Source organism: Acartia tonsa, chromosome 14, assembly GCF_053477335.1.
Source record: "Acartia tonsa isolate MP-2025a chromosome 14, ASM5347733v1, whole genome shotgun sequence".
NCBI classification, from domain to species: domain Eukaryota; kingdom Metazoa; phylum Arthropoda; class Copepoda; order Calanoida; family Acartiidae; genus Acartia; species Acartia tonsa.
This window is the reverse complement of record NC_137273.1, coordinates 29,847,174-29,875,170: the sequence shown is the minus strand read 5'-3', so window position 1 is coordinate 29,875,170 and position 27,997 is coordinate 29,847,174. Positions and strand designations below refer to the sequence as shown.

Here is a 27,997-nt window from a genome sequence, read left to right as displayed (position 1 = left end):
ATATATCGTTATAGTTAACTAACTGTAACAAACATCATGCAAAATTTGAAAACGATAAGACAATATTAACATGTCTAAATTAACGGAAAGAGCCAACTGATCCGGACAGACGAACCGACCCTAATTATAGATAAGTATCGCTGTATAAAATGATACAGAATTAATTATCCAAAGAGGGAAAACCAGCTTTAAATGCTAAAGACAATTTTCCCCAGCTTTTGTTAAAATATCAAGTTAACATTTGATAAATACAACAACAAACTTTTTCTATACTGAAAAGAAGAGAGAAAGAATATAGAAACAAAAATACATATAGAATATACATGGATATTATGATAGGGGAAAGATTGTCATCAATTTAGCTTGCTAACATTGACATCTGATTTTGGTGAGTTCGTCCATCCAGTAGAAGGGGGTGGATGAGGGGTTTGTTGTCTTAGCCAGCTAAAAGTTTCACTTTAGCAGAGTAAATCATAATTTGGTGTAAGATCCAAGTAATAATAAATCCATAGAAACAAGAAATAAAAGTTGTGTATAAAGATATATGGCATACTCAGCCACTCTTTTATACTTAACATGATAGTGGCTTTTATTTGTCCATCTATCTGGGTTGGGCCGAATATCCGGCCGTTTTCAATATTCGGCTGGATACCAGATCTTGAAACTATCCAGATATTGGATATCTGGCATTAGAAATTAGCCATATATCCTGTATCCGGCAAAAAAAAGTTTCCGGCCCAACCCTACTAACTATCTATCTAACGAACTATCTATGTATCTATCTGCAAAGGTCATACAATATTACAGGCATGCATCATGTAATTTGCAATGATCAGGCCAAATCTTCAAACAATGGAAGTTTTGTCACAAAGTAGCAAATAATTCATGATGTGCTGCAATATTTTTTGCTAGTTTAAATATTAATATAATTTATCTGTAATTTAAAGGTTTTATCTTTATCACTTTAAATGATCCATATTGATTTCTTAGTAAAACATATACAAATAAACAACAAATACAGCCAACTATCTTTTACAGCAGTTGAGAAATTAATCTTTGTCCAAAAGAGGTATTTGATTCCCCTAGAGCATTACAATCACTTATGGGACAAAGGAATATTTTAGAAAAATCAGGGATATCTGCCAAGTAAATTACACATCTCCTTTAAGACAGTCAGTCAAAATGTATAAACAATACTGAGATCATATGAAAGAAATAATGACTTACTAGCTATTATTTCTTAGCAAAAAAAAACAATTTTCATTTTTTAGGGCAAAAACCTATAAATTGTTGCAGGATCCATGTAACTCCAGGGACCCCCCAGAGGAAAGTTTGTAATTTGTATTGCTAACAAGAAGTTAGTTGAGCTTATCTTCTATGTGATTAATACAAGATTGCATTTGCACTTCAACTCACCTTATCCGCACAGTGGGGCAAATTTGGCTAAATCTGGAATTTTTACGGAATTTTGTTGCTTTTTTCTATCTCACTGTGGTATAAATCATATTTAATGTGGAATTTAACAAAAATTGTATTTGCAATTCTTTTTCAATATAAAAACAGTGGGATAAACTTAGTTAAATCTGGAACTAGTAATGATAACGTTAGCAGTGGGGCAAACTTAACTAAATATGAATTTTTTGGTAAGTAAAGTTTCAAAGCCTATCACAAGGCATACAAATTGATATCTTTTTTTCTCATATTATCTGTAAAGTTGTGTGTTAGCATTTAGTCAAATGTGCCTAACAAGTAAAACTGTTCTTAATTTGAAGATGCAGAAAGTCCCTCAAAAAATCAGCATGTTACATCATAAAAACTAGGGATTATCCATCTCTTTTTTGGGGGATTTTCTTTTCCACTCCTCTCCTCATCCCTCATTTTTATGAAGTCATTGAGGGACTTTCTTCGTCTTCCTTAATTTTAACTATTTCATATATATATACATATATTTGGTCAAAATTAGAAACAGTTTGACTTAATAAGCGCATTTGACAAAACACTAACAAACAAATTTACAAAAAAAAGTACGTGAAGAAATGACCCTCTTTGTAATTTGAATACTCATGTTTTTATTTAGATTTTATCTCACCTTATCCACACAGTAGGAAAAATTTGGCTAATTATGGAATTTTTATTGTATGGGTATTGCTTATTCTATATCTCACTGTGGTATAAAGCCATCATAATTTAAAAAAAGATTGTTTTAATAAACTAAAATTGCTAAATCTGGAATTTGTAATTGTAAGGTTAGCTTAATTTTTATTTCATATACGACTGAAATTTTTACAAAAACTTTTTTTTCCAGAGTGGAACACTAAGTTAAATATGGAAAAAAAGTTTCTGATGACTATTTTCTCCTCAAATTTAAAGCAAGGCTTACATAATATGGCATTAAACATAATATTTTTTAATTCCACTTTAACTTCCTTAACCTTTTTTAGGCCAATTTGTTTATTTAAAATTTTTTTATTGTAATCTTTTTCTTTTCAATTAGAGACAAAACAATTTAAGGAAAAACTCAAGAAAAAATGCTACTTCTAGTGTAAACTACTCATGGAAAAAATATCTTTATTGATAATCAAATAATAAGAAAAATTTAAAAAATTCCAATACAAAATACTTAGTTTCTTTTTACAGTGTTTTATTTTTGCATTTTCCCAATTCTTTTCTGTTCATTAATAATTCGAAGACAGTAACCCCAATTTCTTTCCTATTTTCGCGGGGATCTAAAGGGATAAGACAATAGCCGATACACTTTATGTACAACCCCAATCATGATACACAAAATTACCCCTTCTGTAGCTTACAATTAGGGGTTAAAAACATTTGGACTCTCAACTTAATGAACCAACAAATAAAAATTTAATAATAGTCCTCTAAGTTGTTAAGCAAGAAAACATTACTATAAAACTTTGGGGACTAGTGTAACAAACAGTCCTAAATCCCCTCCCTCCCTGCAGTAACCCCAAATTTCTTTCCTATTTTTGTGGTGCACTTTTTTCCTTCCATATTTTTTGTTTCCATAATAGCAGGGGTACAGGAATAGGACAATGAATGTATCAAAAAAATTATCATTATTAAAAGTTTTTCAGCCCTGAATGAGTTCAAAATACTAAATTTAAGTTGTCTTATTGTGTAAACTTAAGTATTGTTCATTGCTGATTAATTATCGACTTAACAATATACCATTGATAGTCTTGACGTCCAAGAAGGGGGTGGGTGGTGTAAAGGGGTTTTTACACCCCTCAAATTTAAAAAAAAACACTAGATTACCCTCTTAAAACCTTTGGAGCTCCTCATTTTACCATACTTTTTGATAGATTGATAAAGTAATATCCACAAATAATTTTACAGTTCTTAAAATTGTAAGGTTTCATAATTCATTTTGCAGTAATACTTGTCAAATTGTTTAAAGAACAAAGTTCAAATAAATGAGAATTAACAACTTTTTTTTTTATTTATCATTACTGCATTCTAAAGTATTATTTTAGATAACAGAATTTGGTTTTAACCGGAAAACATTTTCAGAAAAAAAGTGTTTGTGGGCTTTTCAGGTTGTGTTTTGAATATTATACAGTACGCATCAAATAGAAAACCAAAATATCATCTTTATGAAAGCAACCAGATTCTGTCTGCTAGTCTGTTTTACAAAGGGATCTCGCTAACCGCTGAGCCATCTTCCACCCACCCTTCCCCTAAGTGCCCCTAGAGGCATATAGGGGGCGTAGCCTCAATTATGATATAATTAATGAAACAAGTTTTTATTTTATTTTCCGTCAGTTTCTTGCTTACCACTGAACCGGTTAAACTTTCCATTATTGTAATTGAGCTTTAAATGGTTTTAGGCTATCTCTTCTTGTTTTTTTGTCAATTGCTAACTTTAAATAAATGTAAGTTTTATTGTTAAAAATTTAGCTTTAGTTTTACTTTCCCTGATAAACTATATTTCTATTAATACATCAACATTGCATTAGTTAATGTCGATGTATATATCAGAGAAATCCAAAGAATGAGTGTACATTATCTTGTAAATCATACTGGTACCCAAAGTTTTATGAAAAAAAATCTCTCTCATTCGTTGACTAAAAAACTTAGGGGTATTTTAATAATTATTGATTGTTACAAATTAGCAGTGCCCAAACTTTCCAACCAATAGTTTTAATCCAAATAGGGGAAATTTTCTTTTTCTTAATAAATGTTTTATTAATCAACATTAAGAGTTAAAATTGTATGTCAACTGGCAGTCTCCATATTGAACAGGGTGTGCTTAATCTATAAAATAATGTCTCCTTCTATTTGTTTTTCATTTTAATCATCCTTGACAATTAAGAGTTGGATTCTTAAAAAATGTAAAAAGTTTTCAAAAAGAGTTTGAACACCCTGTCTCTATCTCATTGTAATATCTAACTTCTAAAAGAGTAAAAAATACAAAAAACAAAACAAACTGATGTTTTTTTCTCTGAATCGACTTGAACAAAAAAATTTTGGTGTGCTTTAGCCATTGTTTCTTAGTGTTTGGACCTAAGCAGTCATTGAGAAAGACGAGACACTTTTGTTTAGCCACTAGGGCTATCAAGCTCCATGCTCCAGTGCATTATACCTTGAGCCGCTGTCTCAAGGGAGCTACTCTTTATTACCTTAACCTCGCCGAGTATGGCAGGTGTCCCAAATTAAGTCACCGTAATGAATGACGCTCTCCGCAGAGGAGCTTCAGATAAGGGTTGTACAGATATTATGTAAGTCACTATTAAGTATCCAAACTACTCAATAATCTCCCTTCTTACACAACCAGGGGAAGTTGTGTGAAGTATTCAACTGAGAAATTCGAGTTGCCACATGGGGACTTGAACTCGAACACTCATCACTGTAACTCAGTGTGTTACCAATGAGCTACAACAGCCCTCACGTCATAACTAAAGATTTTAATTAAGGTGCCTTCTTATGCTGTTTCAAATAACAGAGAAATACTTTCTTTCAAAAAATTTCTTGATTAAAGACACCAACCTTCCACTTTTATTTTTTTTTTTAAATAAAGGTGGTGGAGCAGCTATTTTTTATAAAGGAAAAGCAAATTAACAGAAAAGGGACGTGAGATGCGTTATAGAATCTACACCCCCTTTTTATTTACCAACAGTCATGAGTGGAACAAAGTAAATATTATGAGGATCGAACTTTGATTTTAATTTGGGGAAATTTGTTGAATCTGTTTTTGCTTAAATTAAACAATCAAATCACGAGATTTGGGCTGGACACACTTCATAGATAGATAGATAGGCAGATAGAAATATAGATATAAATATAGATAGAAAGATTGATAAATTGATACATTTCAACAATTTATCCAATTTTACTTTTTTGAATTCTTCCACGATTTTGTATCCTAATCTAAATTAAGAGTTAGGGGGGGGGGATTCGCTCCCTCCCCCTCCTTCAAGTGCTCCTATAGCTAATTTGCAATTACAAACCAAGAACATTATAAAAAAATTCAGTTATGTTGATAAAATAACAGCATTAAATTTAACCAAGAAAAGCTAAAATTATTTATTTTTAAGAAACTCTTTTTTTACAACGGCGCGACCTAATTCTTAAAATTAACTTTTCTGCTAGAAAAAAATGCCAATAAAAGAGGAGTTTATACATAGCAGAAAATTAACCAAGGAAATCTATGTTTATTAGTTGCAAAGAACGTTTTATACTAACCTGCAGTAGGCATTTCAATTATTTTACATTGCAACCCCCCACTCCTACATAACAATGCACCTCAAAGTTGAGGGTATTAAAATCATCTACATGTAAATTGAATCTCTTATACTCACTATGAAAAGCTTCATGTAAATTATGTAAATCTTTACCCTCCTCAAAATTAAAAATGTTAGGGTCAAACTAGAAATTAAGCAATTAATGCTAAATTTTTTGTTTGTAATTCTGATAGAAACCTCAATGATTTATTATAACGCTGTTCTAATGATCACAATATGACTATGGTCTTAATTTTTTTTATTTTTATTGTTATTGCAGAAAAATAGTGTAAATTTAATTGTTTTTAACAACTAATTGTTTACAAAAAGTCTAGCATAAGGTAGGCACAGTCCTTTATTTTGCCTATGGATGATAAATTTCCCATGAGAAAAGTTATTGTTTATGATAGAAGTATATAAACTATGATAAAAGGTAGAATTATGCTAGTCCAATCACATCCCTCCAAAAAAACTGTTATCAAATTTTATAGAATATTTATTTTTATTTCTCTTTGTATTAAATTTTTTTTTAAAAAATTAAAAAGATTATTCTTTCTTTTTAGTTCAATCCAAGTCTATGGGCAAAGCCGCAAGTCAATAAATATACTAACAGTTTATCTATGAAGCACTCATCTATCCTCTCAGTAATCTAAATAGATACCTCTCTTTTTTTCTAACAATCTATTATCAATATATCTATCAACATACCAATCTATCTATCTGTCTATCTATTTGTTTGATTCTTCTATAGATCAATACATTTTATATATAAAGAAATGTCTAATTTATCTCTAACTATTTCTTTACCTTTCTGTGCATGTTAATGGAGGGTGCTGGCTGTTAGTAAGCAGGTACGCTTCAAAATCTGAACTCCTGTAAAATGATATTTTTATAAGTATATTTACTACAAACCAGTGGCTGTTGGTAAGCAGGTATGCTTCAAAATTGGAAATCCTATAAAACAAATTATATTATAGTATATTTACTACAAGCTATTAGCTGTTAGTAAGCAGGTACCATTCAAAATCAGAACTCCTAAAAAATAATGTGTACATATAAGCATATTTACTTCAAGCCATTGGCTGTTAGTAGGCAGGTACACCTCAAAATCGGGACTCCTATAAAATAATTTGTATATGATTATATCTATTTCAAGCCATTGGCTGTACATAAACAAGTAAGCCTCAAAATTGGAACTCCCATAAAATAATTTCTATATAAGTATATGTACTACAAGTCAGTAGCTGTTAGTAAGCAGGTATAGTTTAAAATCAGAGCCCTCATTAAATAATTTGTATATAAGTATATTTACTACAATCCAATGGTTGTTAGTAGGCAAGAACCCTTTAATATTCGAACTCAAAAAATATAATTAGTATGTTTTTTTATTTACTACAAGCCATTGGCTGTTAGTAAGCAAGAAAGGGTTAATATCTGAACTCTGACAATAAATTAATGTGTTTTTATATCAACCATACGCCATTGGCTCCTAGTAAGCAATTTTGATTCAAACTTCGAAAACCTGCTAAATAATTACATCAAAAATTGTATTTACTAAAAGCCATTAAATGATATGTCGGCTCTTTAATGTATGAGAGCAAATTGTAAGATAATAATTAAACTGAAATGAATAATATCAGCAGACGAGACAATAATTTGATTTCATAATTGCTTTGTAAATTCATTTCAACACAAAGTCAAAGTGGTTTCTATAGTCATATAAACACATTACATATGATAGTACAGTAGATGGGTAGAAAATTTTATGGTGTAGAGTAATTTTATACTTATCTAGCAACTTTAGAATCAATTTTTAAGTCACTCTGTACTAATGGTTAAGGAATATGCGAATATTGTGAGATATTCTCGACTCTTATAAAATATTTCTTCCAGCTAGCTAATATGATACCAACTATTATCACTTTACCAAATCCCCCCTCCCTGGCCATTGAGGCCATTCTATTTCTAAACCAATGTAAAAAGTAAAATTTGTGTTTTTGTCTGTCATTTAAGATCTTATAAACTTAGATCTCTAGGAACTTTATTAAAATAATAGCGGCTAAGTTTTCCCTCCCCTCATTAAAAAAGAAAAATATATCTCTTTTTTTGGGGGATGGGGGTATGTGTGATTTCTTTCTAGTGATGATTTCTCTTGGCAAAATAGTTATAAAACTATTTAAAGTTTCCTAAACACAGCAGTGGTCTCCAAGCTGCAGACATATGTCAATAAATGTCTCAGGAGAATCCACAAGATCTTTTGGCCAAATAAGATCACAAATGCTGAGCTTTTAGAGCGCAGTGATATGTCAGACATCAAACTGACAATAAAACAGAGAAAATGGAGATGTTTGGGAAACACTTTAGGGAAAGCAGAGACAAGGGAAGGCTATTCTGGCAAACAATGCTTTAGAGCTGATTTCATAGATTTCCAGTTAAAACTAGATGATGAGATTATGCAACTTTTGGCAGAATTTGATAAGAATCACAAGCATTATTTTATTAGTTTTTGCTCACTTTACTACAAGCCATGCAAAAATGATAGTCAGAGATTAGTTCCATGTTCAGTTTTGAGATGAACGAGTTGAATAATGCTTTTTACATATTTTATATATTTTATCTAAATCATAGACTACTAGTAAATTATATGTTTAATAGTGAATAAAATTTATTGAAAATTCCAAAGAGTGGATTGCTGTAATATTTTCAAAAATATTTAAGATTGTTTAGATATTTATCTCATCTGAAAATTTTACATAAAAAAAGTTTTTACGACACCTATCAATAAAATTCTGAACTACATAACTATCATTTTCCAAATCCTAAATTTTATAATATATGTTGTGGTTTAATTTGGTATTTCTTGACAACTTCTTGCCTCTAATTGTGAAACAAGTTGGAGGGAAGTGGTGAAATGGGTAATGTAAATTAGAAGCTTCCCTGAAATCATGATTTATTATGTACTGCAATACTAAAAACAACTAATCTTCTCCGAATATTAACATTTACAAACTTTTTACAGAATTTAAAATATGGGTAATTTCCCCCATAGTGCCTTGTAGAGCACAGAATCCCCACTTTCCCGACCATTAATTTAAAACAAATTGTAAACGACCAAAGGGGAGGGAGTCTTGGTATAGCATTAAAGAAACCAAAAGATATAATTCAAATAAGGAGGGGGATCAGTGCTTGATAGGCAACTTTGTGGTAAGGCACCAATATATGTTTTTTATGCTTATTTTAAATTAAGTTGATCGTCAAATAGAATTTAGTCTCTATGTTTCTAGGTCATTTATTTTTTAAAAGCGAAGCTTTTCTATAATTAGGGTCGGTCCGTCCGTACGTCCATCCGTTACAGTTAGCTTTTTTCGTTAATCTAAAAAGGTTAGGATTGTCCTTTCGATTTCAAACTTTATATGCTAATTCCTATAGCAGTTAGGTACAAATTCGAAAGCGCAGCAACCCTATAATCATTACTAGAAAGTCCGTACGTCTATTTAAAAGAGGCTTTTCTATAATTAGGGTCGGTCCGTAAGTCCGTCCGTACGTCCATCCGTTACAGTTAGCTTTTTTCGTTAATCTAAAAAGGTTAGGATTGTCCTTTCGATTTCAAAATTCACATGCTAATTCCTATAGCAGTTAGGTACAAATTGATAAGCGCAGCAACTCTATAATCATTACTAGAAAGTCCGTACGTCTATTTAAAACAAGCTGATTTTTTACTTTATATGTTCAAATTATCCTAGTCATCTGATTTTTTTAATACTGATTCCTATTACAACAAGGTAAAGTATTATAAGCGAAGCTTCTCTATAACTAGTCTTAAAAACGTTAGAATGTCCTTAAACAGTAACATGTATTTAATAAGTTTTGCAACAAATTTACTTACAATTTTGCATAGACATATGTTCAGTTTATTCAGTTCTGTCACTCTATAAGTGTTAATGTTCGATTTCCATCCAATTCAGAGCTTCGCTTTTATAGATGTTGTCATCCTTGTTTTGATAAGTAATGAGCAAAGGATTTTATTTTTGAGTTTTAAAGTAAGATGTTTTTAGGTTATTGAATCAATTTGAAACTTTTACTTTAACTTGCTCTAAAGGGTTAATTAGGAAGTGTTTGAAAATGAGCCGAAGTAAAAATTTGTCAAAATATTTTGTTTTTTGTCTTTAAACAGTTACAAATTTTATGGGTAGGAAAAATATTTAAAGATTTTATTTTTAGGAAGTATTTAAACATGTTTTTTTTAATCTCCCTACTGTGTTATTTTTTTTAAATTGGTCTGCTAATAACATTAATAATCAGGGTTCGGCAGCCGCGCCTCAGCCTCACTTTTAAACCTGCTTGTGAGCAGAAAAAGAAATTTCAGAAAGAAGGATTGTCTGCTAAAGAGCAGTTTTATACATCCAGCTGAATATTATAGTAATAAAATGATGATATCACTGAGGCTTACACGTGGCTTACGTGCGGCTGCCGATCCCTGTTAATAATCTACACACTTTTGATGAGGTTTAGTGAATTTAGATTCGTGAATTTATACTCTTACATAATCTACTACAAGCCCCTTTTAATAATAGTTGAATCATCGATAATATTACACACTCATAAAGGTTTCGTGATTAGATTGCATGATTTTAATAGACTTTTTGGTCAGAGAAACCTTCCCTTGTCCCTGGAAAGGGCATGATGATATAACCAATCAAGCCTTGACCCCCACATATGAAAGAGGAAACCAGGTAGACCAAAAACAACTTGGAGAAGGGAACTCCTAAGTGAACTGAAAGATAAGAAAATTCCATCTTTCAGCAATGCCTCAAAACGTGCCCAATCAAAGGAAGATTGGGGAACCATTGTGCATGGCCTACGTTCTGCTGAGAACTAAAAAGCAATGATGATGAAAATAGTTATAAGCTTCCCAGGACCTATGAGAAACTACATTGTAAAGGAAAACCATAGCGGTTCAGTGGTTAGTGCCTTCCTTCAGTACACAATAACTGACAGACACAAACACTAAAAGACATCCTATTACTTCAATAAATAATAAAAATTACATGATAATGGCTTGAAAAAGAGATAAATAAGATTAAACCCTTAATAATTATAGCTAGGCTCTTATAGAGATATTAATGAGCATAAAAGGACTCCAAAAGACAATAAAAGTGACGTAACTGGACAAAGTGTCTCAAAAATGGGCCATTTAACGTCATAAAAATGAGGGAGATGAGAGGAGAAGTGGGAAAGAAAACCCTTAAAAAAGAGATCCCTAATTTCTATAACGTCACATGGCTGAGTTTTGAGACACTTTGTTCAGTAAGAAAACTGACATATTATTGGTTTAGAATCTATAGATGAAGATTAATCCTATTGTGATTATTGGCAGTTGCGCCACTTAGGGGCTCTGCACACAAAGGTGTCAGAATAGGGTATAAAAATGGCCCAAAACCATCCCTTACTTCAAAAAATAATAAAACTTACATAATATTTGTTTGAAAAGTAGATAGGAGATGATCTAAGGACTCAGTAGTCAAACCCAACAGGTTTCTAAATAAAAAACAGGTATTATCAATAAATCACTTAAAACCAGGGAGGGAGAAGACATTGACAGGTTAACTACTCCGGTGCCCAAAGTTTTATAACCACGTTATATCATATTTTCGTTGGCTTACAAACTTTGGGAACTTTGATGGATTGGTTCTATAATGGTATGTTGTGTCTAAACTTTTTAATAAATAAATCTAATCTATAGAAGAAGTAATTTTGTTTATCGTCATTGGGGGGGGGGGGATATATATCAAATTGTCGTCCATTGTCTTATCCTTGCATAAAACCCTTGTTGATATACATATAATGAAAGATAAACATTGACATTATAAACATTTTCAAAAATTTAAATCAATTTATTTTGGCAATTTCAGGTAAATACAGAGAATAGTTAATTCTCGCATTGTATTTTAAACAGCTTTCCGCGGATATAAAAGTTACAATTATAATATTGAAACCAGTTTTTTAGCCCCGAGGTGCTGAGGCACAGGCTAAAAAAACTTGTTTTAATATAATGATTGCACATTTTTATATTCGTAGAAAACTTGGTATAATACGATGCTAGACATATTTTTTCTTATGGATGAAAAACGGTTTTAATCCACCGGATTCGAATAATTATGATAAAAATATGATAATACCTTTCCATCCATCAATCAATCTATATCTTTCAGTATATGATTATCTATTTTCTATCGAACTATCTATAAATAAATCTATCCATCTTTCTATATATCTATTTCGATAATTTATCTATGAATATATAAACATAATTAGATTACCTATATTGAGAAGAGAAATTATAAGCTAGTTTCCAGTGAGGAAAATAAACAGAATTATATTACCTATATTGAGAAGAGAAATTATAAGCTAGTTTCCAGTGAGGAAAATAAACAGAATTATATTACCTATATTGAGAAGAGAAATTATAAGCTAGTTTCCAGTGAGGAAAATAAACATGATTAGATTACCTATATTGAGAAGAGAAATTATAAGCTAGTTTCCAGTGAGGAAAATAAACAGAATTATATTACCTATATTGAGAAGAGAAATTATAAGCTAGTTTCCAGTGAGGAAAATAAACAGAATTAGATTACCTATATTGAGAAGAGAAATTATAAGCTAGTTTCCAGTGAGGCTAATAAACAGAATTAGATTACATATATTGAGAAGAGAAATTATAAGCCAGTTTCCAGTGAGGCTAATAAACAGAATTAGATTACCTATATTGAGAAGAGAAATTATAAGCTAGTTTCCAGTGAGGCTAATAAACAGAATTAGATTACATATATTGAGAAGAGAAATTATAAGCCAGTTTCCAGTGAGGCTAATAAACAGAATTAGATTACTTATATTGAGAAGAGAAATTATAAGCCAGTTTCCAGTGAGGCTAATAAACAGAATTAGATTACCTATATTGAGAAGAGAATTAGATTACCTATATTGAGAAGAGAAATTATAAGCTAGTTTCCAGTGAGGGTTGTAAACAGAATTTGATTCTTCCATGGATAAACTAAACTGGCTGTAATCAAGCACCTAAAAAATGTAATCTGTGTTTTGTTTAGTACTAATTTGTTAGGGTTTAGGCGTAATGTGGTAGCTTTCAATCCAGACTTCGGTCTATTTTCAAGTTTAGTTTCTTGATCAGCTGTTTTATTGAATTGTTATGCAGAACCGTTTTGACAAATTGCTAATGTTCAGTATTTAGGAAGCGATAAAGCTTTATAGAATCATCTTTAGTTTAATTGTTAAAACAACAGAGACAATTATACCCATTAGCATCGTAGTACTAATGAGCAAAATAGGTAGTTCAACTTCATAAAATTATATGAAAAGTTTGAGTTATGTGCTAGATTGTCTTTGATAGGGTGTAGGTTGTAGGTTGATTAAAAAAAATCCGTTATCTTTCTTAAATAGCAGCCGACAAAAGGAAAAAAACATAGTTACTAACAAAAAATAAGTTGATATTTGTATTATAAACAGCAAGGAAAGAGTTACCAAAGATTCTTGAATATTCTATGTTTGTAAGGATTTAAATTTATACTGATTAGAGATACCATGCGTAGGACATATTTTAAATATTTTAGAAACAAAAAACACACGGACATATAATATCTATTGAGTAGCCCTACTACTAAACAAGCAAAAACCAGGGAGGGATGGGACATTGGACTGCAAATTGTTTAAAATGGTACCCAAAGTTTTATGAAAACGAACTCTAATTTCTTGTCTTAAAAACTTGTATTAATTGGTTGGTACAAACATTCAGTATCCAAACATTCCCCCCATTAATTCTAACCTACAAAAAGTGGTAATTTTGTTTATCACAATTGGGGATTAACATCAATTTTAAAACCAACATTCAGTGTCTAAACTTTTCCCCCAACAATTTTAACCTAGAAAAAGTTATCACAATTGGGGATTTGTTGTCTTATCCCTGAAACTCCCAGTAAAACACCCTTGATGAGAATTGTAAGTGAGATGACAGGTGTGTTTGAGTGACAAAAAATGAAAAAAAAACAAGGATGACAACAATTATAAGAAGCTAAGCACAAAAACTAAATGTATATGACAACGTGATTTAATTAGCAGATGTTCAGTGGTTATAAAACAATAATAAATAATTATAAAATAAAAATGAAGTATAGCATCACTGACAAACCTGTATATTATATTTAGCAGTATATCTTTAATTGTGCTAAGAAAATCACGTTCCCACTAAAGTGATCATGCCAAACAAACAGATGGATATTTTAAATTATAGAGTAGCTTAGATACTAAAAATAAAGAAGGGAGGAATTTTCTTATCAAGAATAACAATTGAATTGTACTTTAATAGCGTAGCAATAACAATAACAGTGCCTAGTCAAGCTAAGACCCCCTTTCCTTGTTTTGTAATAAAATAAAAATAAGGAGGGGTGGGTGGTTTTTTTGTTATTTACTTTAGTTCGGGTTAATGTTAGGTTAGGTGTATTATATACTAGGTAGCCACGGAGGGTTAGGGTTCCGACCAGGGCACAGTGCAGTTTTTAGACATAGGGGGAAAACTACCTCTTTTTTTAAATAGAGGGGTCCCCGGGGGATTCAGTACTCTATTTTTAAAAAGAATACAGGGATACATCAATGGTAAATAAATCATTCTTACTCCCAATTAACTAAATAGTTTTTTCTTCATTGCATTGGGGGAAATATTATTTTGTCCACCTTTACTCACCTTTCCATCATAAGTGCTGTATTTATAAAGTCTAGTTGAGGGGTTTGACATTATTGGGTCCATTCCATTGCTTAGTAACGTCCTGAAAATATGTTTAATTTTATTTCTAGCTATCTTTCTTTCTATCTATTATCTATCTATATTTCTTAGGGGTATTGATTTGATTGGGTCCATTCCATTGCTTAATAAGGTCCTGAGCTGGATCTTTAAATCATTTTAGTGGTAAGCCAGATCGGGGTGGCTCACCACTAAATGATTTAAAGATCAAACTCTGAAAACATGTATAATTATATATCTAATTTCTTGCTATCTATTATCTATCTACAATTATTCAAAGAGGTTTGACATTATTGTGACTGTTCCATTGCTTAGTAACATCCTGAAACCACGTCTATCTTCAAACTATATGCTATACTTTCTATCAGAATTTACAGGCTAGCTATAATGACACTGTATATGTCTTGCTACATTCTTTCTATATTCATAAGCTAAATTGTACTACAAGATACATAAAGTGTTAATGATTTAGATTTTTGGTTAAAATCAAATAAAAAAACATCTATTTTTGTATCTATATTTTAAGAGTAAATTCATTTTGTTTAATTAAATAAATGCAATGAAAAGAAAAGAATAACCGTAAGTTTATTTTTTTATAAAAAGTTTGAGCTATATTTTTTCTTTTTCTTCATACATCTATAATAAAAAGTAGAACGTTGTCTGTCTGTCCGTCTGAAGCTTAAGATCTCAGTAACCGCTGAACCGATTAGGCTCTACTCTTCAGGGAATATACCTACTGGTCCTGTGATGGTTTTAAGCTATTTTCTTGGAGGGTGGGACACCCCCAACCCCCCCCAAAAAAAGAAACATTACCCCCCCCCCCAAATTTTTTTTACTTTTCTTTTTAAATTTAAATAACACAAAAATAGATTGATTAAACCTCTTGGGGCACAGCCCCTAGAGGCTAGGGGCGAAGCCGCCAGTATAATATAATGTATATAATTCTACACTAAAATATCCAATCATTTATGATGCATCATATTAGTTTATCTATTATTTAATATTAAACAAGGATGACAACATCCGTAAAAGCGTAGCTCAATTAACTGGACAGTCAGGAAGCAGCTTATAGAATCTAATAAAAATGACGTCATACAATACAAATGACCAATAAAAGGCCAGTATACATTTCACCATTGGTCAATTACAATATATACTGGCATAGCATTGGTCATTTGTATTGTATGACGTAATTTTTTATTGGCACTTTAAGCTGATTCGATATTCAGGCAAACATATATTAACTCTAAAAGATCCAAAGGGGGGGTGGGGAGAATTGTAATAAAAATAACAAACAAAACACAAAAGTTGGACAAACGAACATTACCACTTGTAGAGTGTGAGAACTTAGAAAGAAGAATATAAATGTGAAGTAAATTGTAAGTAGATTATTTGCAAAACTGCTTAAATACTGGATACTAATAAAGGACATACTTACATTTTTAGGACTTGATTTTAGAGATGATTCGCTTAAATATTATATCTTGTTATAATAGGAATCAGTATTGCAAACATCAAAAGTATAGGATAATTATATCACAAAAAATGATTTTTTTAGAAACGTTAAAAAGGAACATTTTTTAAATATACGTAAGGACTTTCTAATTAAAAAGAGGGTAGGGGATTCCAGGCTCCACAATGTAATTTGTTTGAAAACGTCCATTTGACCAATTTAAAGAGTAGATGTGATACGAAAAGCAAAAATATTGTGTTTAATGTTTATATATATTTTTGATTCTTGGAGAGAGACTTGATATGAAAATAATACATCATCCTTTAGACTTAAAGATACCACCTAGGAGAGAGATATGTATAAAAAAAAGTCATTTTTAATATTATATAAAATAGTAAGGTTTTTTTGTCTCTAGCTGAAGACTTTTATTACTACTGAGTTCTCCATATAAAGGAAGCTACACATTGGTCATGGGATGGTTTATAACTATTTGGGGGAGTATATCTCCACCCTCCCAAGACAAATCCCACCAATTTTTTTTACTGCTTCTTTTAAAATATAAAATTGAAATTTAAGGGTCGACTTCCACCCCCTAATAGTATTTTTTATAAAATACTTTATGTTATAGGTTAGTTTTTGTTTTTTGGTATATTAGAATTTCTATACCAAATCCTGTTTATAGAGATAGCACTCATAAAACACTCAATCTCACACCCACTCCAATACTCACACACACACACACTCTCACACACACACACTCATACAGACATACATCATAACACTTTTAACACACTTACAAACAAATATTAACCCACTCTTGAGAATTCATACAGCAATGTTTGGTCAAAATATTATTCATTTGGTAGAAGATCTACTATATAACTGTTATTCAATGTCATAAAGGTTTTTTAAAAGTTGATTGTCTGTTTTGTCTATTTGTTTGTCTGACTATCTGTCTTTTTGCCTGCATGTTTGTCTGCCTGTCTTTCTGTCTCTGCTGTCTCTCTATCTGTCTGTCTATTCACATATGTATCTGTTTGTTTGTTAGTTTGTCTGACTGTTAGTCTATTGGTCTGTCTGTCTGTCTGTTTGTCTATATGTCTGTCTGTATGTCTCTCTATCTGTCTCTCTGCCTGACTCTCTATAAAACCATCTGTCTGTTCATCTGTCTGTCTGTCTGTTTGTCAATATGTCTGTCCGTCTGTCTATTTTTCTATCTATTTGTCTGTCTGTTTTTTTAAATCTTTTTTTCTGTCTATATTTGTAATTATCTATCTATCTAGAATGCATTCCCTATGCATAAAAGTTGGTGTTTGTGGCTACAGGCTTTGTTTTTCAACATTCACAATTTCTGTTATTTTCTTGAATAGGCTTATACATAGAAAAAAGTATATAGAATTACATATATCTTTGACTAGCTAGAGAGTTATGGATAAGCTTAAAATAGGCTTGGTGTAGTTTGAAAATTGTGTAGTCTTACAGGATTGGATATAAAGTAGGTGGATATATTTACAGGGGGACAATTGTCATCAATTTAGGATGCTAAAAAAGTGATCTCTTGTATTGGTCAGTTCGTCTATCCAGTAGGAGGAAAGGGGATGGATGAGTGTATGGGAGAGTATGATTATTTTAGCCAGCTGGAAGTAAATGAAAATCTGGTTCAACATTCAAGCAATTAAAATTCGAACAGGTTAAAGACTAGAAGATTTCAAAGGGTGCTAAAATAGGGAGAGGGCAACCTATCTTTATATCTTATACTCCGTAATTTCTCATACCCGCACCCCCCCCCCCCTCCCCTGCACGTCCTTATATATAACCTCCAAAAAGGATATGATACAAGAGGAAACTTTCCAAAAAATAATTTCAATGATAATTCTATAGAAATTTTTCTTAGCTATGACATGGTGCAAGACAAAAGCAGTATGCATATGACGTTTACCAAGGGCGTCCAAGCTTTTTATTTTGGGGGGGGTAAAATTTTTTTAAGGGGGGGGTAATTCGGTTTGGGGGGGGGGTAAAATGGCCGCAAATTTTTTTTATCCCCCCCAAAATTTTTACCCCGGGGGTAAAATTTGCTTGGGGGGGGGGGTAATTACCCCCCCTGAAATCTGTTGGCAGGGGTAAATTTTAAATGGGGGGGGTAAAATGAAAAAAATTTTGGGGGGCCTACGGCACCTCCAAATTCGTTTGGGGGGGGGGGGGTAATCGCCCCATTACCCCCCCCCCTTGGACGCCTATGACGTTTACAATACATACAGACGTACAAACAAAATATATGCATTTTTATGTAATAGCGCTGCTACTCTATTATTAGAGGTTAACCGTTCTTCTGTGCGACTGGCCGTCAATGCAACGGAAACATCATATTATCATATTTTAGATTTAATTCTTTCTCTCTATCTGACTGTCTAATCTATATATATGTATATGAACCTGTCTATCTGTTTATTTAGGTATCTATCTAGTATCTATTTTATATCTTTCTCTCTATCTACCTACAACAATTTTAAATTTATTTTGCTATCTTTCTATCTATCTATTTCTTCATTTTACTATCTATCGTTATATCTACTTCTTTATCTTACGATCTACCAAACTATCTATTTATTTAATTACCTATCTAGTATCAAATAAATTTTATATCTTTCTAATTATATATATTCCTATCTATCTATATATCTAACTCTTTATCTTAAAAGCTAACTATCTATTTATATACCTATCTTACTATCTATCTATCTATTTCTTACCTAGGAGATAGACCAGGAGAAATAAGGGCGAAACCGACAGGATTTCCTAAAAAAAGAATTATATTTTAGAGTTGCTACGCTTTATAAACATTATGACAATTTTTTTAAAGCTTTACATATGATTTAGAATGGTTTTAGGGTATTTTTTTAGTTTATTTCTATTTTTCTTCCTCTTTCATTGCTAAGACCCTTGATGCTAGAGGCGCTGCCACTAATATAACTATAATTCAATGTTTAATTGTAAACATAATTTGTATGACTATATAAAGATTTTTGGACAAATTTCGTAAGTAGAATCTTTGAATGGCTTCAAAACGATTGATGTCCGCTAGATTAGAACCGGTTCTAGGCCACACTGTAAAGTCATGTATTGCATAGTATTATAGATTTTCATGAATATTAAAATAAAAACTATTTTTAAAAGCGAAGCTTTTCTATAATTATTAAAAGCGAAGCTTTTCTATAATTAGGGTCGGTCCGTCCGTCCGTACGTCCGTCCGTCCGTCCGTCCGTCCGTACGTCCGTCCTAGATAGATAGCTTTTATTCGTTAATTTAGGCATGTTAGAATTGTCCTATCGATTTCAAACTTTGCATGATGATTCCTGTAGTAGTTGGGTACGATTTAGAAAGCGTAGCAACTCTATAATCATTACCAGAATGTCCGTACGTCCATTTTAAACATGTTGATTTTTCTACTTTTTTGACAACAAATTTTCAAGTGTTTTAATTATCCGTTTGATCTGATTTTTGGTATATTGATTCCTGGGACAACAAATAACAATATTATAAGCGAAGCAACTCTATAATCAAGTCCAAAAATGTAAGTATGTCCGTAAACATTATCCTGTTTTTGAGCAGTTTTTCAACAAATTTACCTACAATTTTGATTCGACATTTATACATTTATGTTCCGATTTTTCAGTTCAGATACTATACAAGTGTTAATGTCCGTTTGTCCTACCGTTTCAGTGCTTCGCTTTTATGGATGTTGTCATCCTTGTTTTTTAACGAAAAGCTCAACTTTGTAGTTTAATGGTTACCAAAATCTTGAACTTCAGACGGACAGACAGACATCGTTATACTTTATATTATTTTTGAATTTTAACAAAAGTATAATAGGTTTTAGAAGATTAAAGATCTTTTTGTGTCCTATTCTACTTTATATACTTTCTTGATATTAGTTGTCTAAATTAATAAAATTCTCTGTGAAAGGTTTTAAAATTTCAACTAGAATTTATTTTAGAAAATATGTTCAGAAGTGTTCAAGCCTTTGAACCAAAATAATGTTGACAGCAAATGTAACAAGGTTGACATTATTCACGGTACAGAAAAAAATATTGTTTTATAAAGTAACTAGCCTCAATTTTTTTTTTAAATTAAGTATTTCTTGTGCTGCTAAAACAATTTTTTTTTTTGGGGGGGGGAATTTGCATTTCGGAGGGGGGGGTGTCCCACCCCCCAAGAAAATAGATTAATACCACCACAGGACCAATAGGTATATACCCTAAATAGTAGAATCCGATCGGTTCAGTGGTTACTGAGATCTGAAGCTTGAGACGGACAGACAGACGAATAGACATCAAGCTTCTTTGTATTATAGATTGCGCATTTGCCAGGCGAATCTTCAGGCGAATGGATAAGTGTAAAACATTAGCGGGGTCAGGGTTTAAATAACTGTCACCTTGTGGACCCTGTGCCGGCTTTCATTTGGGTCTTTTACTATCAGCCAATATTAGTCAGAAATATTAAAACAGCCAAGTTGCTATAAAAGAGCAGAAAGCAATTTGCTAGCATTGAAAAAAGCCCCAACACTGGATCCAGGATGGCAGATAAATTGATGTACATCCCCAATGGTGATGCACAAAATTATCTCCTTTGACGTGGTTGAAACGCTTGAACTCTCAACTTAATGAACCAACCAATCAAAATCGATAAAGTCTAGATAATGGCCTCTCCCTTCTTGGTAATATTGTATGAACACAACCTTTCAGCAAGATTTTCTCTCGTTCAAGAGGTGCTTCAGTTTCAACACATGTTGTTATGTAATCATTCACTGCAGGTAGATAGATAGATAGATAGATAGATAGATAGATAGATAGATATATAGATAGATAGATAGATAGATAGATAGATAGATAGATAGATAGATAGATAGATAGATAGATAGATAGATAGATAGATAGATAGATAGATAGATAGATAGATAGATAGATAGATAGATAGATAGATAGATAGATAGATAGATAGATAGATAGATAGATAGATAGATAGATAGATAGATAGATAGATAGATAGATAGATAGATAGATAGATAGATAGATAGATAGATAGATAGATAGATAGATAGATAGATAGATAGATAGATAGATAGATAGATAGATAAATAGATAAGACAATAGATAGATACATGTAGATAAATATCCAACTATTTACATAAGAATATAAAACACATGAATCTCCTCAATTGTCTTTAAAAGTTTAAATTAAAAGTTGTTTAAATAAACATTGAAACTTATTAAACAATTTAAATACTGGTTAAATCTTTTATAATAAAGTGGAACCCCCCCCCCCCCTTAAATTTGATCAAAATATGGATAATTATAAATGATAACATCCATAAGTAGCGAAGCTCAAAAATTATGAAAGGATATCGGGTAAAATATTACTATAGAGCAGTGTCATACAATAATCATTTAACATGATAAAATAGGTGACACAGGAAACCTTTAAATTCACGAAAACTTAAAAATCTAGGAATCGATCTAGCACCTTAATTAATATACAAATCTTTATTAAACTTGATGAAAATATGAAGAATATGATCATATTCAATCACTGATAATTTCAGCGTCAATCCTGAATAGGAATCGAGAAAATCACGAAAACCTAAAAATCCAGGAATCGATCTAGCACACCAATTCATAGACAAATCTGATTAAAATTTCGTGAATAAGTAGAACCTAAAATTGTTTAATCCCTGAAAATTTCAGCCCTCTATCTTGAAAAGGAATTGAGAAAATAACGAAAACTTGAAAATCTAAGAATCGATCTAGCACCCCATATAACAGACAGATGGACAAAACAATGTATAGATTAGATGTGCATATGCAATAGGAATCTTCACTAAAAATATCAGCTGTCTATTTTGAATAGGAGCCGAGAAAAATCACGTTTCCCCCCTTAGCGCTACGGACTGACGGACAAAGTAAATTATAGAGTTGCCTCGCTACTAAATTTAACTTCAATTTAGGCATGTCCTATTTATTTAAAACCTTACATGACGATTCCTGTAAAAATAATGAATATTTTTTTATATGTCAATTTACTTTACTTTCTTTGGCAAGATTCTGCTATGACATAGCTACGTACGGACAGACACTAATTATATAGTAGCTGCGCTACTTACTAAAAAAGATGGTCAGTTAGTGGTTCAGTAGTTGTATGAGAAATTTTGTCAACAATTCATATTATAATTAAACTTAAGAAATAATTATATTTCTCTTGAAAACTAATTTTCTACTATTATCTTAGTCTTTTGTTTTGGTTTCTACAGGGATATATAGGGCCGGGATAAGAAAAAGGACGATAGATTGATATACTATATATCCCCCATTATGATGATCAAAATTACTCCTTTTGTAATTGAAATTATTTGTTTTACGCTAGGAGTTTGGAACTAATCAATTGAAATTCAATAAAAGTACCCAAGGTTTTTGAGCCAACGAATAAGATAACAATATTTAAAAACTTTGGGTACCTTTGTCATTTACAGTCATATGTTAATTCCCTCCTCAGGTTGTTATAAGCGAACCTACTCAACAATTCCAGATGTTCATGAATGGGAAAATAGTTACTTCTCACATCGTAATATAAACCAGGGAGTAAGGGAGGGGACAATGGACAATTAATTCAATATAAGAGTTATCTAAGAAAGGGCATGAAATCCAGTTTAATCCAATAAATTTGTTGGAAATTATAAAGGGATTGTTAATTGAATAATAGATTTCCATAGCGTCATGTAAAGTGAAATCACAACTTGTTTTTGATGAAATATATTGAGGTTTTTTGGTGTGATTTTTATATTAAAAGATTATTGGACCCGGCCAGCTGCTAGCAAGAATATGACTGCCCCTTTTTATTCTGTTTATTTCCCTTGCCCCTTACCCCCACCTCCCTTCTCCCTTCTCCCCGTCTGCTACATTCCAAACAAACTAACACAACGAGTGTTTATTTCCCTTCCCCCCCCAATTCCCTTATCCCTTCTCCCCGTCTGCAATATTCAAAATATACATAACGAGTAGCGGCATTTCATGCGCAAGTCCCCAAACTCAGTCAGAAACTGCTAAATTCTTGCACATTCCCTTTAAGCCAGTCCCCAAAGTCTGAGACTCCTAAAAATTGAATATTCGATCCATTGTCCCCTCCCTTACTCCCTGAATATAAACGGCTTTCCGCGGATATATAATGTACAATTATGAGATTAAAACTAGTTTTTTTAGCCCCGAGGTGCCGAAGGCACGGGCTAAATAAACTGGTTTTATCTTATGATTGTACATACCTATATTCGTAGAAAACTGGATATAATACGATGCTAGACATAGTTTTTTCGTATTGATAAGAACCGGTTCCTATCCATCGGATTCGAATGCATACGAGAAACTGGATTATCTCAGCTGCTTTTGATATTTCTGGTGAAGACACAAATAATGTATCCAGTTTCAATTACTCTGCTGCTGTATAAGATAACATTCTTAAACATCTTGTTCAGATTATCTAACAATTAAGTTTGATATTCATAGAAAAATCATATTTTTTGATAACTTTAAGAAAGTTACAAAAATACTTACTTCTAGCATTTCTAAATAATTTGAATATATATCGGTATTCCTATAGCCATATTAGCTATTAATCTAAAACGTATTAACCAAGTAAAAAAGATTTTTTTTCAATGATTTTTTCGTCCATCTATTCGTCCGCCACCCAAAGAAAGTTTTTAAAAAAGAAAATTTTTTATTACACAAGTCCCAAAAGTTTTATAACAACGTTTTTTTATTCGTTAGCTCAACAACTTTGAAGACTTTTATTGAATATTGAATAGTTAGTTCAAAACTAATAGTTTCCAAACGGTACAACTACTAATTGTATCTACAGAAGGAATAATTTTGTATATCATAAATGGGGTTGTACATAAATTTAATGATCTTTGTATTATCCCTTTCGGTCCATTTTAAAATATACTTTATTCTCGCATCTCTAAATATTCTAAAAGTATCAATGTTCTGATAGCCAAAAGCTGTTTAATTTGACAAAAACATTTTTTATTAATTATTTCATCCATTTATTCGTCTGTCCGCCAACAAAAGAGCGGTCATTTAGAAATATTGCTGGTGACGATTGCTTCCTGGTTCCTGGAATTATTGCAAGATTCCTGGATCCAGCAGCATTTACAAAATACTTACTTCTGGCATCTCTAAATATTCTAAAAGTGTCCGTGTTCTGATGTCCAAAGTATTGTCCCACTATAACATCACTATACTTCTGAACGATTCTGTTATACCTAAGATTAATATATAGATGATAAATTATAAATCACTTTGGCTGTCCGTCCGTCTGTCATTCTAAGAAAGAAATGGGATACGTTAAACTGCTATTTAAAAAAGATTAGAAGAGGCATCTAGAGGATCAGCATTCAAAGATGGGGTAGGGGGGAGTGAAATAGCCTAAAACCATCCTAAGTTTCAAATGTTTAAATTAAATAGCATTAAACCACCACTAAAGCTTCTCTAAAATTGAAATAATAATAATCATAACTTCAAATTTAACTATCGTATCATATATAAGGGATTTTTTCTGTAACTTAAGATTTCAATAACTACTGAACCGAATGAGATTTCAATTTTAGAGAAGCTTTAGTGGTGGTTTAATGCTATTTAATTTAAACATTAAACCACCACTAGTGGAGGTCTACTTTTCCTAAAATATTATAATATTATATTTTTTTAGCTATTTTCTGATCCAAGTATAACTCTTCGTCAGTAGGTCTATCTTTCAATAAACCAATTTAGCTATCTCACCATCTTTTTACCACTATCTAACTATTTTATATCAATTTTTCTAATTTCCTATATATCTATCAACTTATCTATCTATAGAAAGCTAAACTACTCTATGAATCATCTTAGTCTGTGATTAAACTTACTTTGAATTAAATACAGGATGATACCAGTGCTGCCTTCTATCCTCAATCTCCAGCACTCCGGGGGGACTGTGCCCGAATATTATTATCTAGATAGATAGATAGATAGATAGATAGATAAATACCAGTGCTACTCTTCTTTCCTCTATCTCCAGCACTCCGGGGGGACTGTGCCCGAATATTATTATCTAGATAGATAGATAGATAGATAGATAGATAGATAGATAGATAGATAGATAGATAGATAGATAGATAGATAGATAGATAGATAGATAGATAGATAGATAGATAGATAGATAGATAGATAGATAGATAGATAGATAGATAGATAGATAGATAGATAGATAGATAGATAGATAGATAGATAGATAGATAGATAGATAGATAGATAGATAGATAGATAGATAGATAGATAGATAGATAGATAGATAGATAGATAGATAGATAGATAGATAGATAGATAGATAGATAGATATATAGATAGATAGATAGATAGATAGATAGATAGATAGATAGATAGATAGATAGATAGATAGATAGATAGATAGATAGATAGATAGATAGATAGATAGATAGATAGATAGATAGATAGATAGATAGATAGATAGATAGATAGATAGATAGATAAATAGTTAGGTAGATAGGTAGGTAGATAAGTAGGTAGATAGATAGGTAGATAAATAGACAGATAGCCATACAGACAGAAAGACATAAAATAGGTAGACAGATACATAGAAATACAGATAGACAGACAGACAGACTTGTAGATTTGCTTTGGTATTACACTTAATCAAGAATAAGGATATATTAAAGGATTAATTCTAAAATAGATATTAGAGAGAAATTAAGAGATTTTAAGTATCATCAAAGGGTGATAAAAAGCTCTTGTTTCAAATATATAAGTTTATTTTATTAGGAAAAGACACTTGAATAGCGAAACTACTCTTTTGCTCACTCTGTCTGTTTTGAAACAATGATTTGATTTTTATTGTGAAAATTCACTGCTCAAAAAGAATTTAAATATATCTATACCAAGTTTTATATACAACACAAACATGTTATCTGATTCGATGGCTTAAAACTTTTGATTAAAATCTTCAAAATAGTAGTGTTTAAAATTTTTGTCAATTAATATAAATCTATATAGAGGTAGTTTTGTTTATCATCATTGGGGACGTTCATAAATTTATCGTCCATTGTCTTAACACTTATCTTCTGCATTTTCCTATCCTGATATTACTTGTTATTTTAGGCTTTGCTGCTATAGGGTGTTTTCATTCTTGTTTAACAAAATATAAGTGGGGTTTTTAATAAGAAAATATATTAAATATAAGATGCTATCAAAATTTCAGGATCTAAAAAAATTTTAAAAAAATAAAAAAAGTAGATGGAAGGATGATTTAATAGATAGATGAATTGGTGAGGGGAAGAAAGGTAGTAGATGGATAAATTTATTTATAGATTAATATAAATATGAATAAATTAACATATGACACATGGGTTGATAGACATATAGATAGATAAACACATGGATGATGGATAGTTTGAAAATTGGATATTATATAAATATGGGTAGATAATGGATAGAAATACGTAAGGTAAAATAAACAAATATGAATAATGGATAGACAGACAAATGGATTATGAATAGATGAATACATGGATAAATAGATATATGATAAATGAGATGAATAGATAAACTAGTTGATATAAAAATAATAGATATAAGAAGAGAGATACATAATCATATTGAAAGCTTAACCCTGCAGGGTTCTAACTTACCGTTTGATGTTTATCCCTAGCTTTCTTGAGAGTAGCTTCTAGCCAATGAAACTGAAATCCAGGATCCATTTCAGAAATTTCCATTGTCTTAAATATACATATCATTTCTTCATTTGATAATCCTTATAATAAAATAACAGGATGTGTTTTTGTCTGTCTTTGTGTTTGTTTGTCTGTACCGAAGGATTGCTGATTTTTTTTTTTGGGGGGGGGGGAATTTTCATCTTTGGAGGGGTTGGGGGTGTCCCACCCCCCAAGAAAATAGCTTAAAACCACTACAGGACCAATAGGTATATACCCTGAAGAGTAGAATCCGATCAGTTCAGTGGTTACCGAGATGTTAAGGGACAGACGGACCGACAGACGGACGGACGGACGGACAGACAGACAGACAGACATCGTTCTACTTGGTATTATAGATAGCCCATCCCTCATCCCATAGAAGAAAAAAGGTATAAGTCTAACAGGCTGTATATTATATAAGTTGTAGCTTGAAACTGTTTTGATACAATTATAAAGGGGGAGGTAGGTTGTGCTAAAATTTCGTAAAGGTGTGAGTTTTAAGGCTTAAAAACAGTAGTAGAACGATAAAATTTATGTTAACATAAAAAAAATTTATAGTTTTTTTCAATAAGAAATACACATATTTAGTGAATATTATCGTCCTACTACTGTTTTTTAGCCTTAAAACTCACACCTATACGGAATTTTAGAACATTCTATCTCCCCCTTATTGGCTAATTATTATAAATATTTTTAATTTGTGTCAGTTTGACATAAGTAAAGTGTTTAAAGGTAACACGTAATTTCGCCTGGGTTATTGGGCTATTTATTACACTATTCTCCGAATTTGTATAATAACGTTTTTTTAGTTTACAAACATTACCTTCCTAAGCTACCTAAACAAAAGCTAGGACGACCTTGATAGGTGCTCCTATAGTGAAAATCAGAACTTCTATGTATCTTCTTTGTTTAGCTGCATATTTATAAATAAATTTGTGTATTTATTTAACAATTCATCATATTTATATACCTATCTGTTTTTAAACACAACATGAATTTCTATGTTTGAAATGTTCGCATTGAAGTAAAATTCAAAGTTATATGCGTTAAAGAACAACTACTCTATAATTCAATTTTTCTTTGATATTATATTTTTACACTTTACTTAAATTTAGTAGCTTTTAATATTAGAACTTGTCCGGCCATCTAATTAAGCAACGTTTTTGTATAATAACGGATGTTCAAAATCTTATGATGATTTCATA

General features: G+C 31.4%; 1 protein-coding gene across 2 annotated transcripts in view; it reads right to left on the bottom strand.

Moving 5' to 3' along the window:
• The window catches only part of LOC145305519 (acid sphingomyelinase-like phosphodiesterase 3b), a 97,015-nt gene that overhangs the window by 813 nt on the left and 68,205 nt on the right, over positions 1-27,997 (bottom strand). For both annotated transcript variants that reach the window (XM_080147147.1, XM_080147148.1), the window contains exons 10-17: positions 26,730-26,816; positions 24,951-25,036; positions 24,211-24,308; positions 18,751-18,796; positions 14,491-14,572; positions 12,715-12,812; positions 11,211-11,276; positions 6,546-6,611 (exon numbers count right to left, since the gene is read on the bottom strand). In XM_080147147.1, the coding sequence (XP_080003273.1) occupies positions 6,546-6,611; positions 11,211-11,276; positions 12,715-12,812; positions 14,491-14,572; positions 18,751-18,796; positions 24,211-24,308; positions 24,951-25,036; positions 26,730-26,816 (629 nt within the window). The remainder of the gene's footprint in view (positions 1-6,545; positions 6,612-11,210; positions 11,277-12,714; positions 12,813-14,490; positions 14,573-18,750; positions 18,797-24,210; positions 24,309-24,950; positions 25,037-26,729; positions 26,817-27,997) is intronic.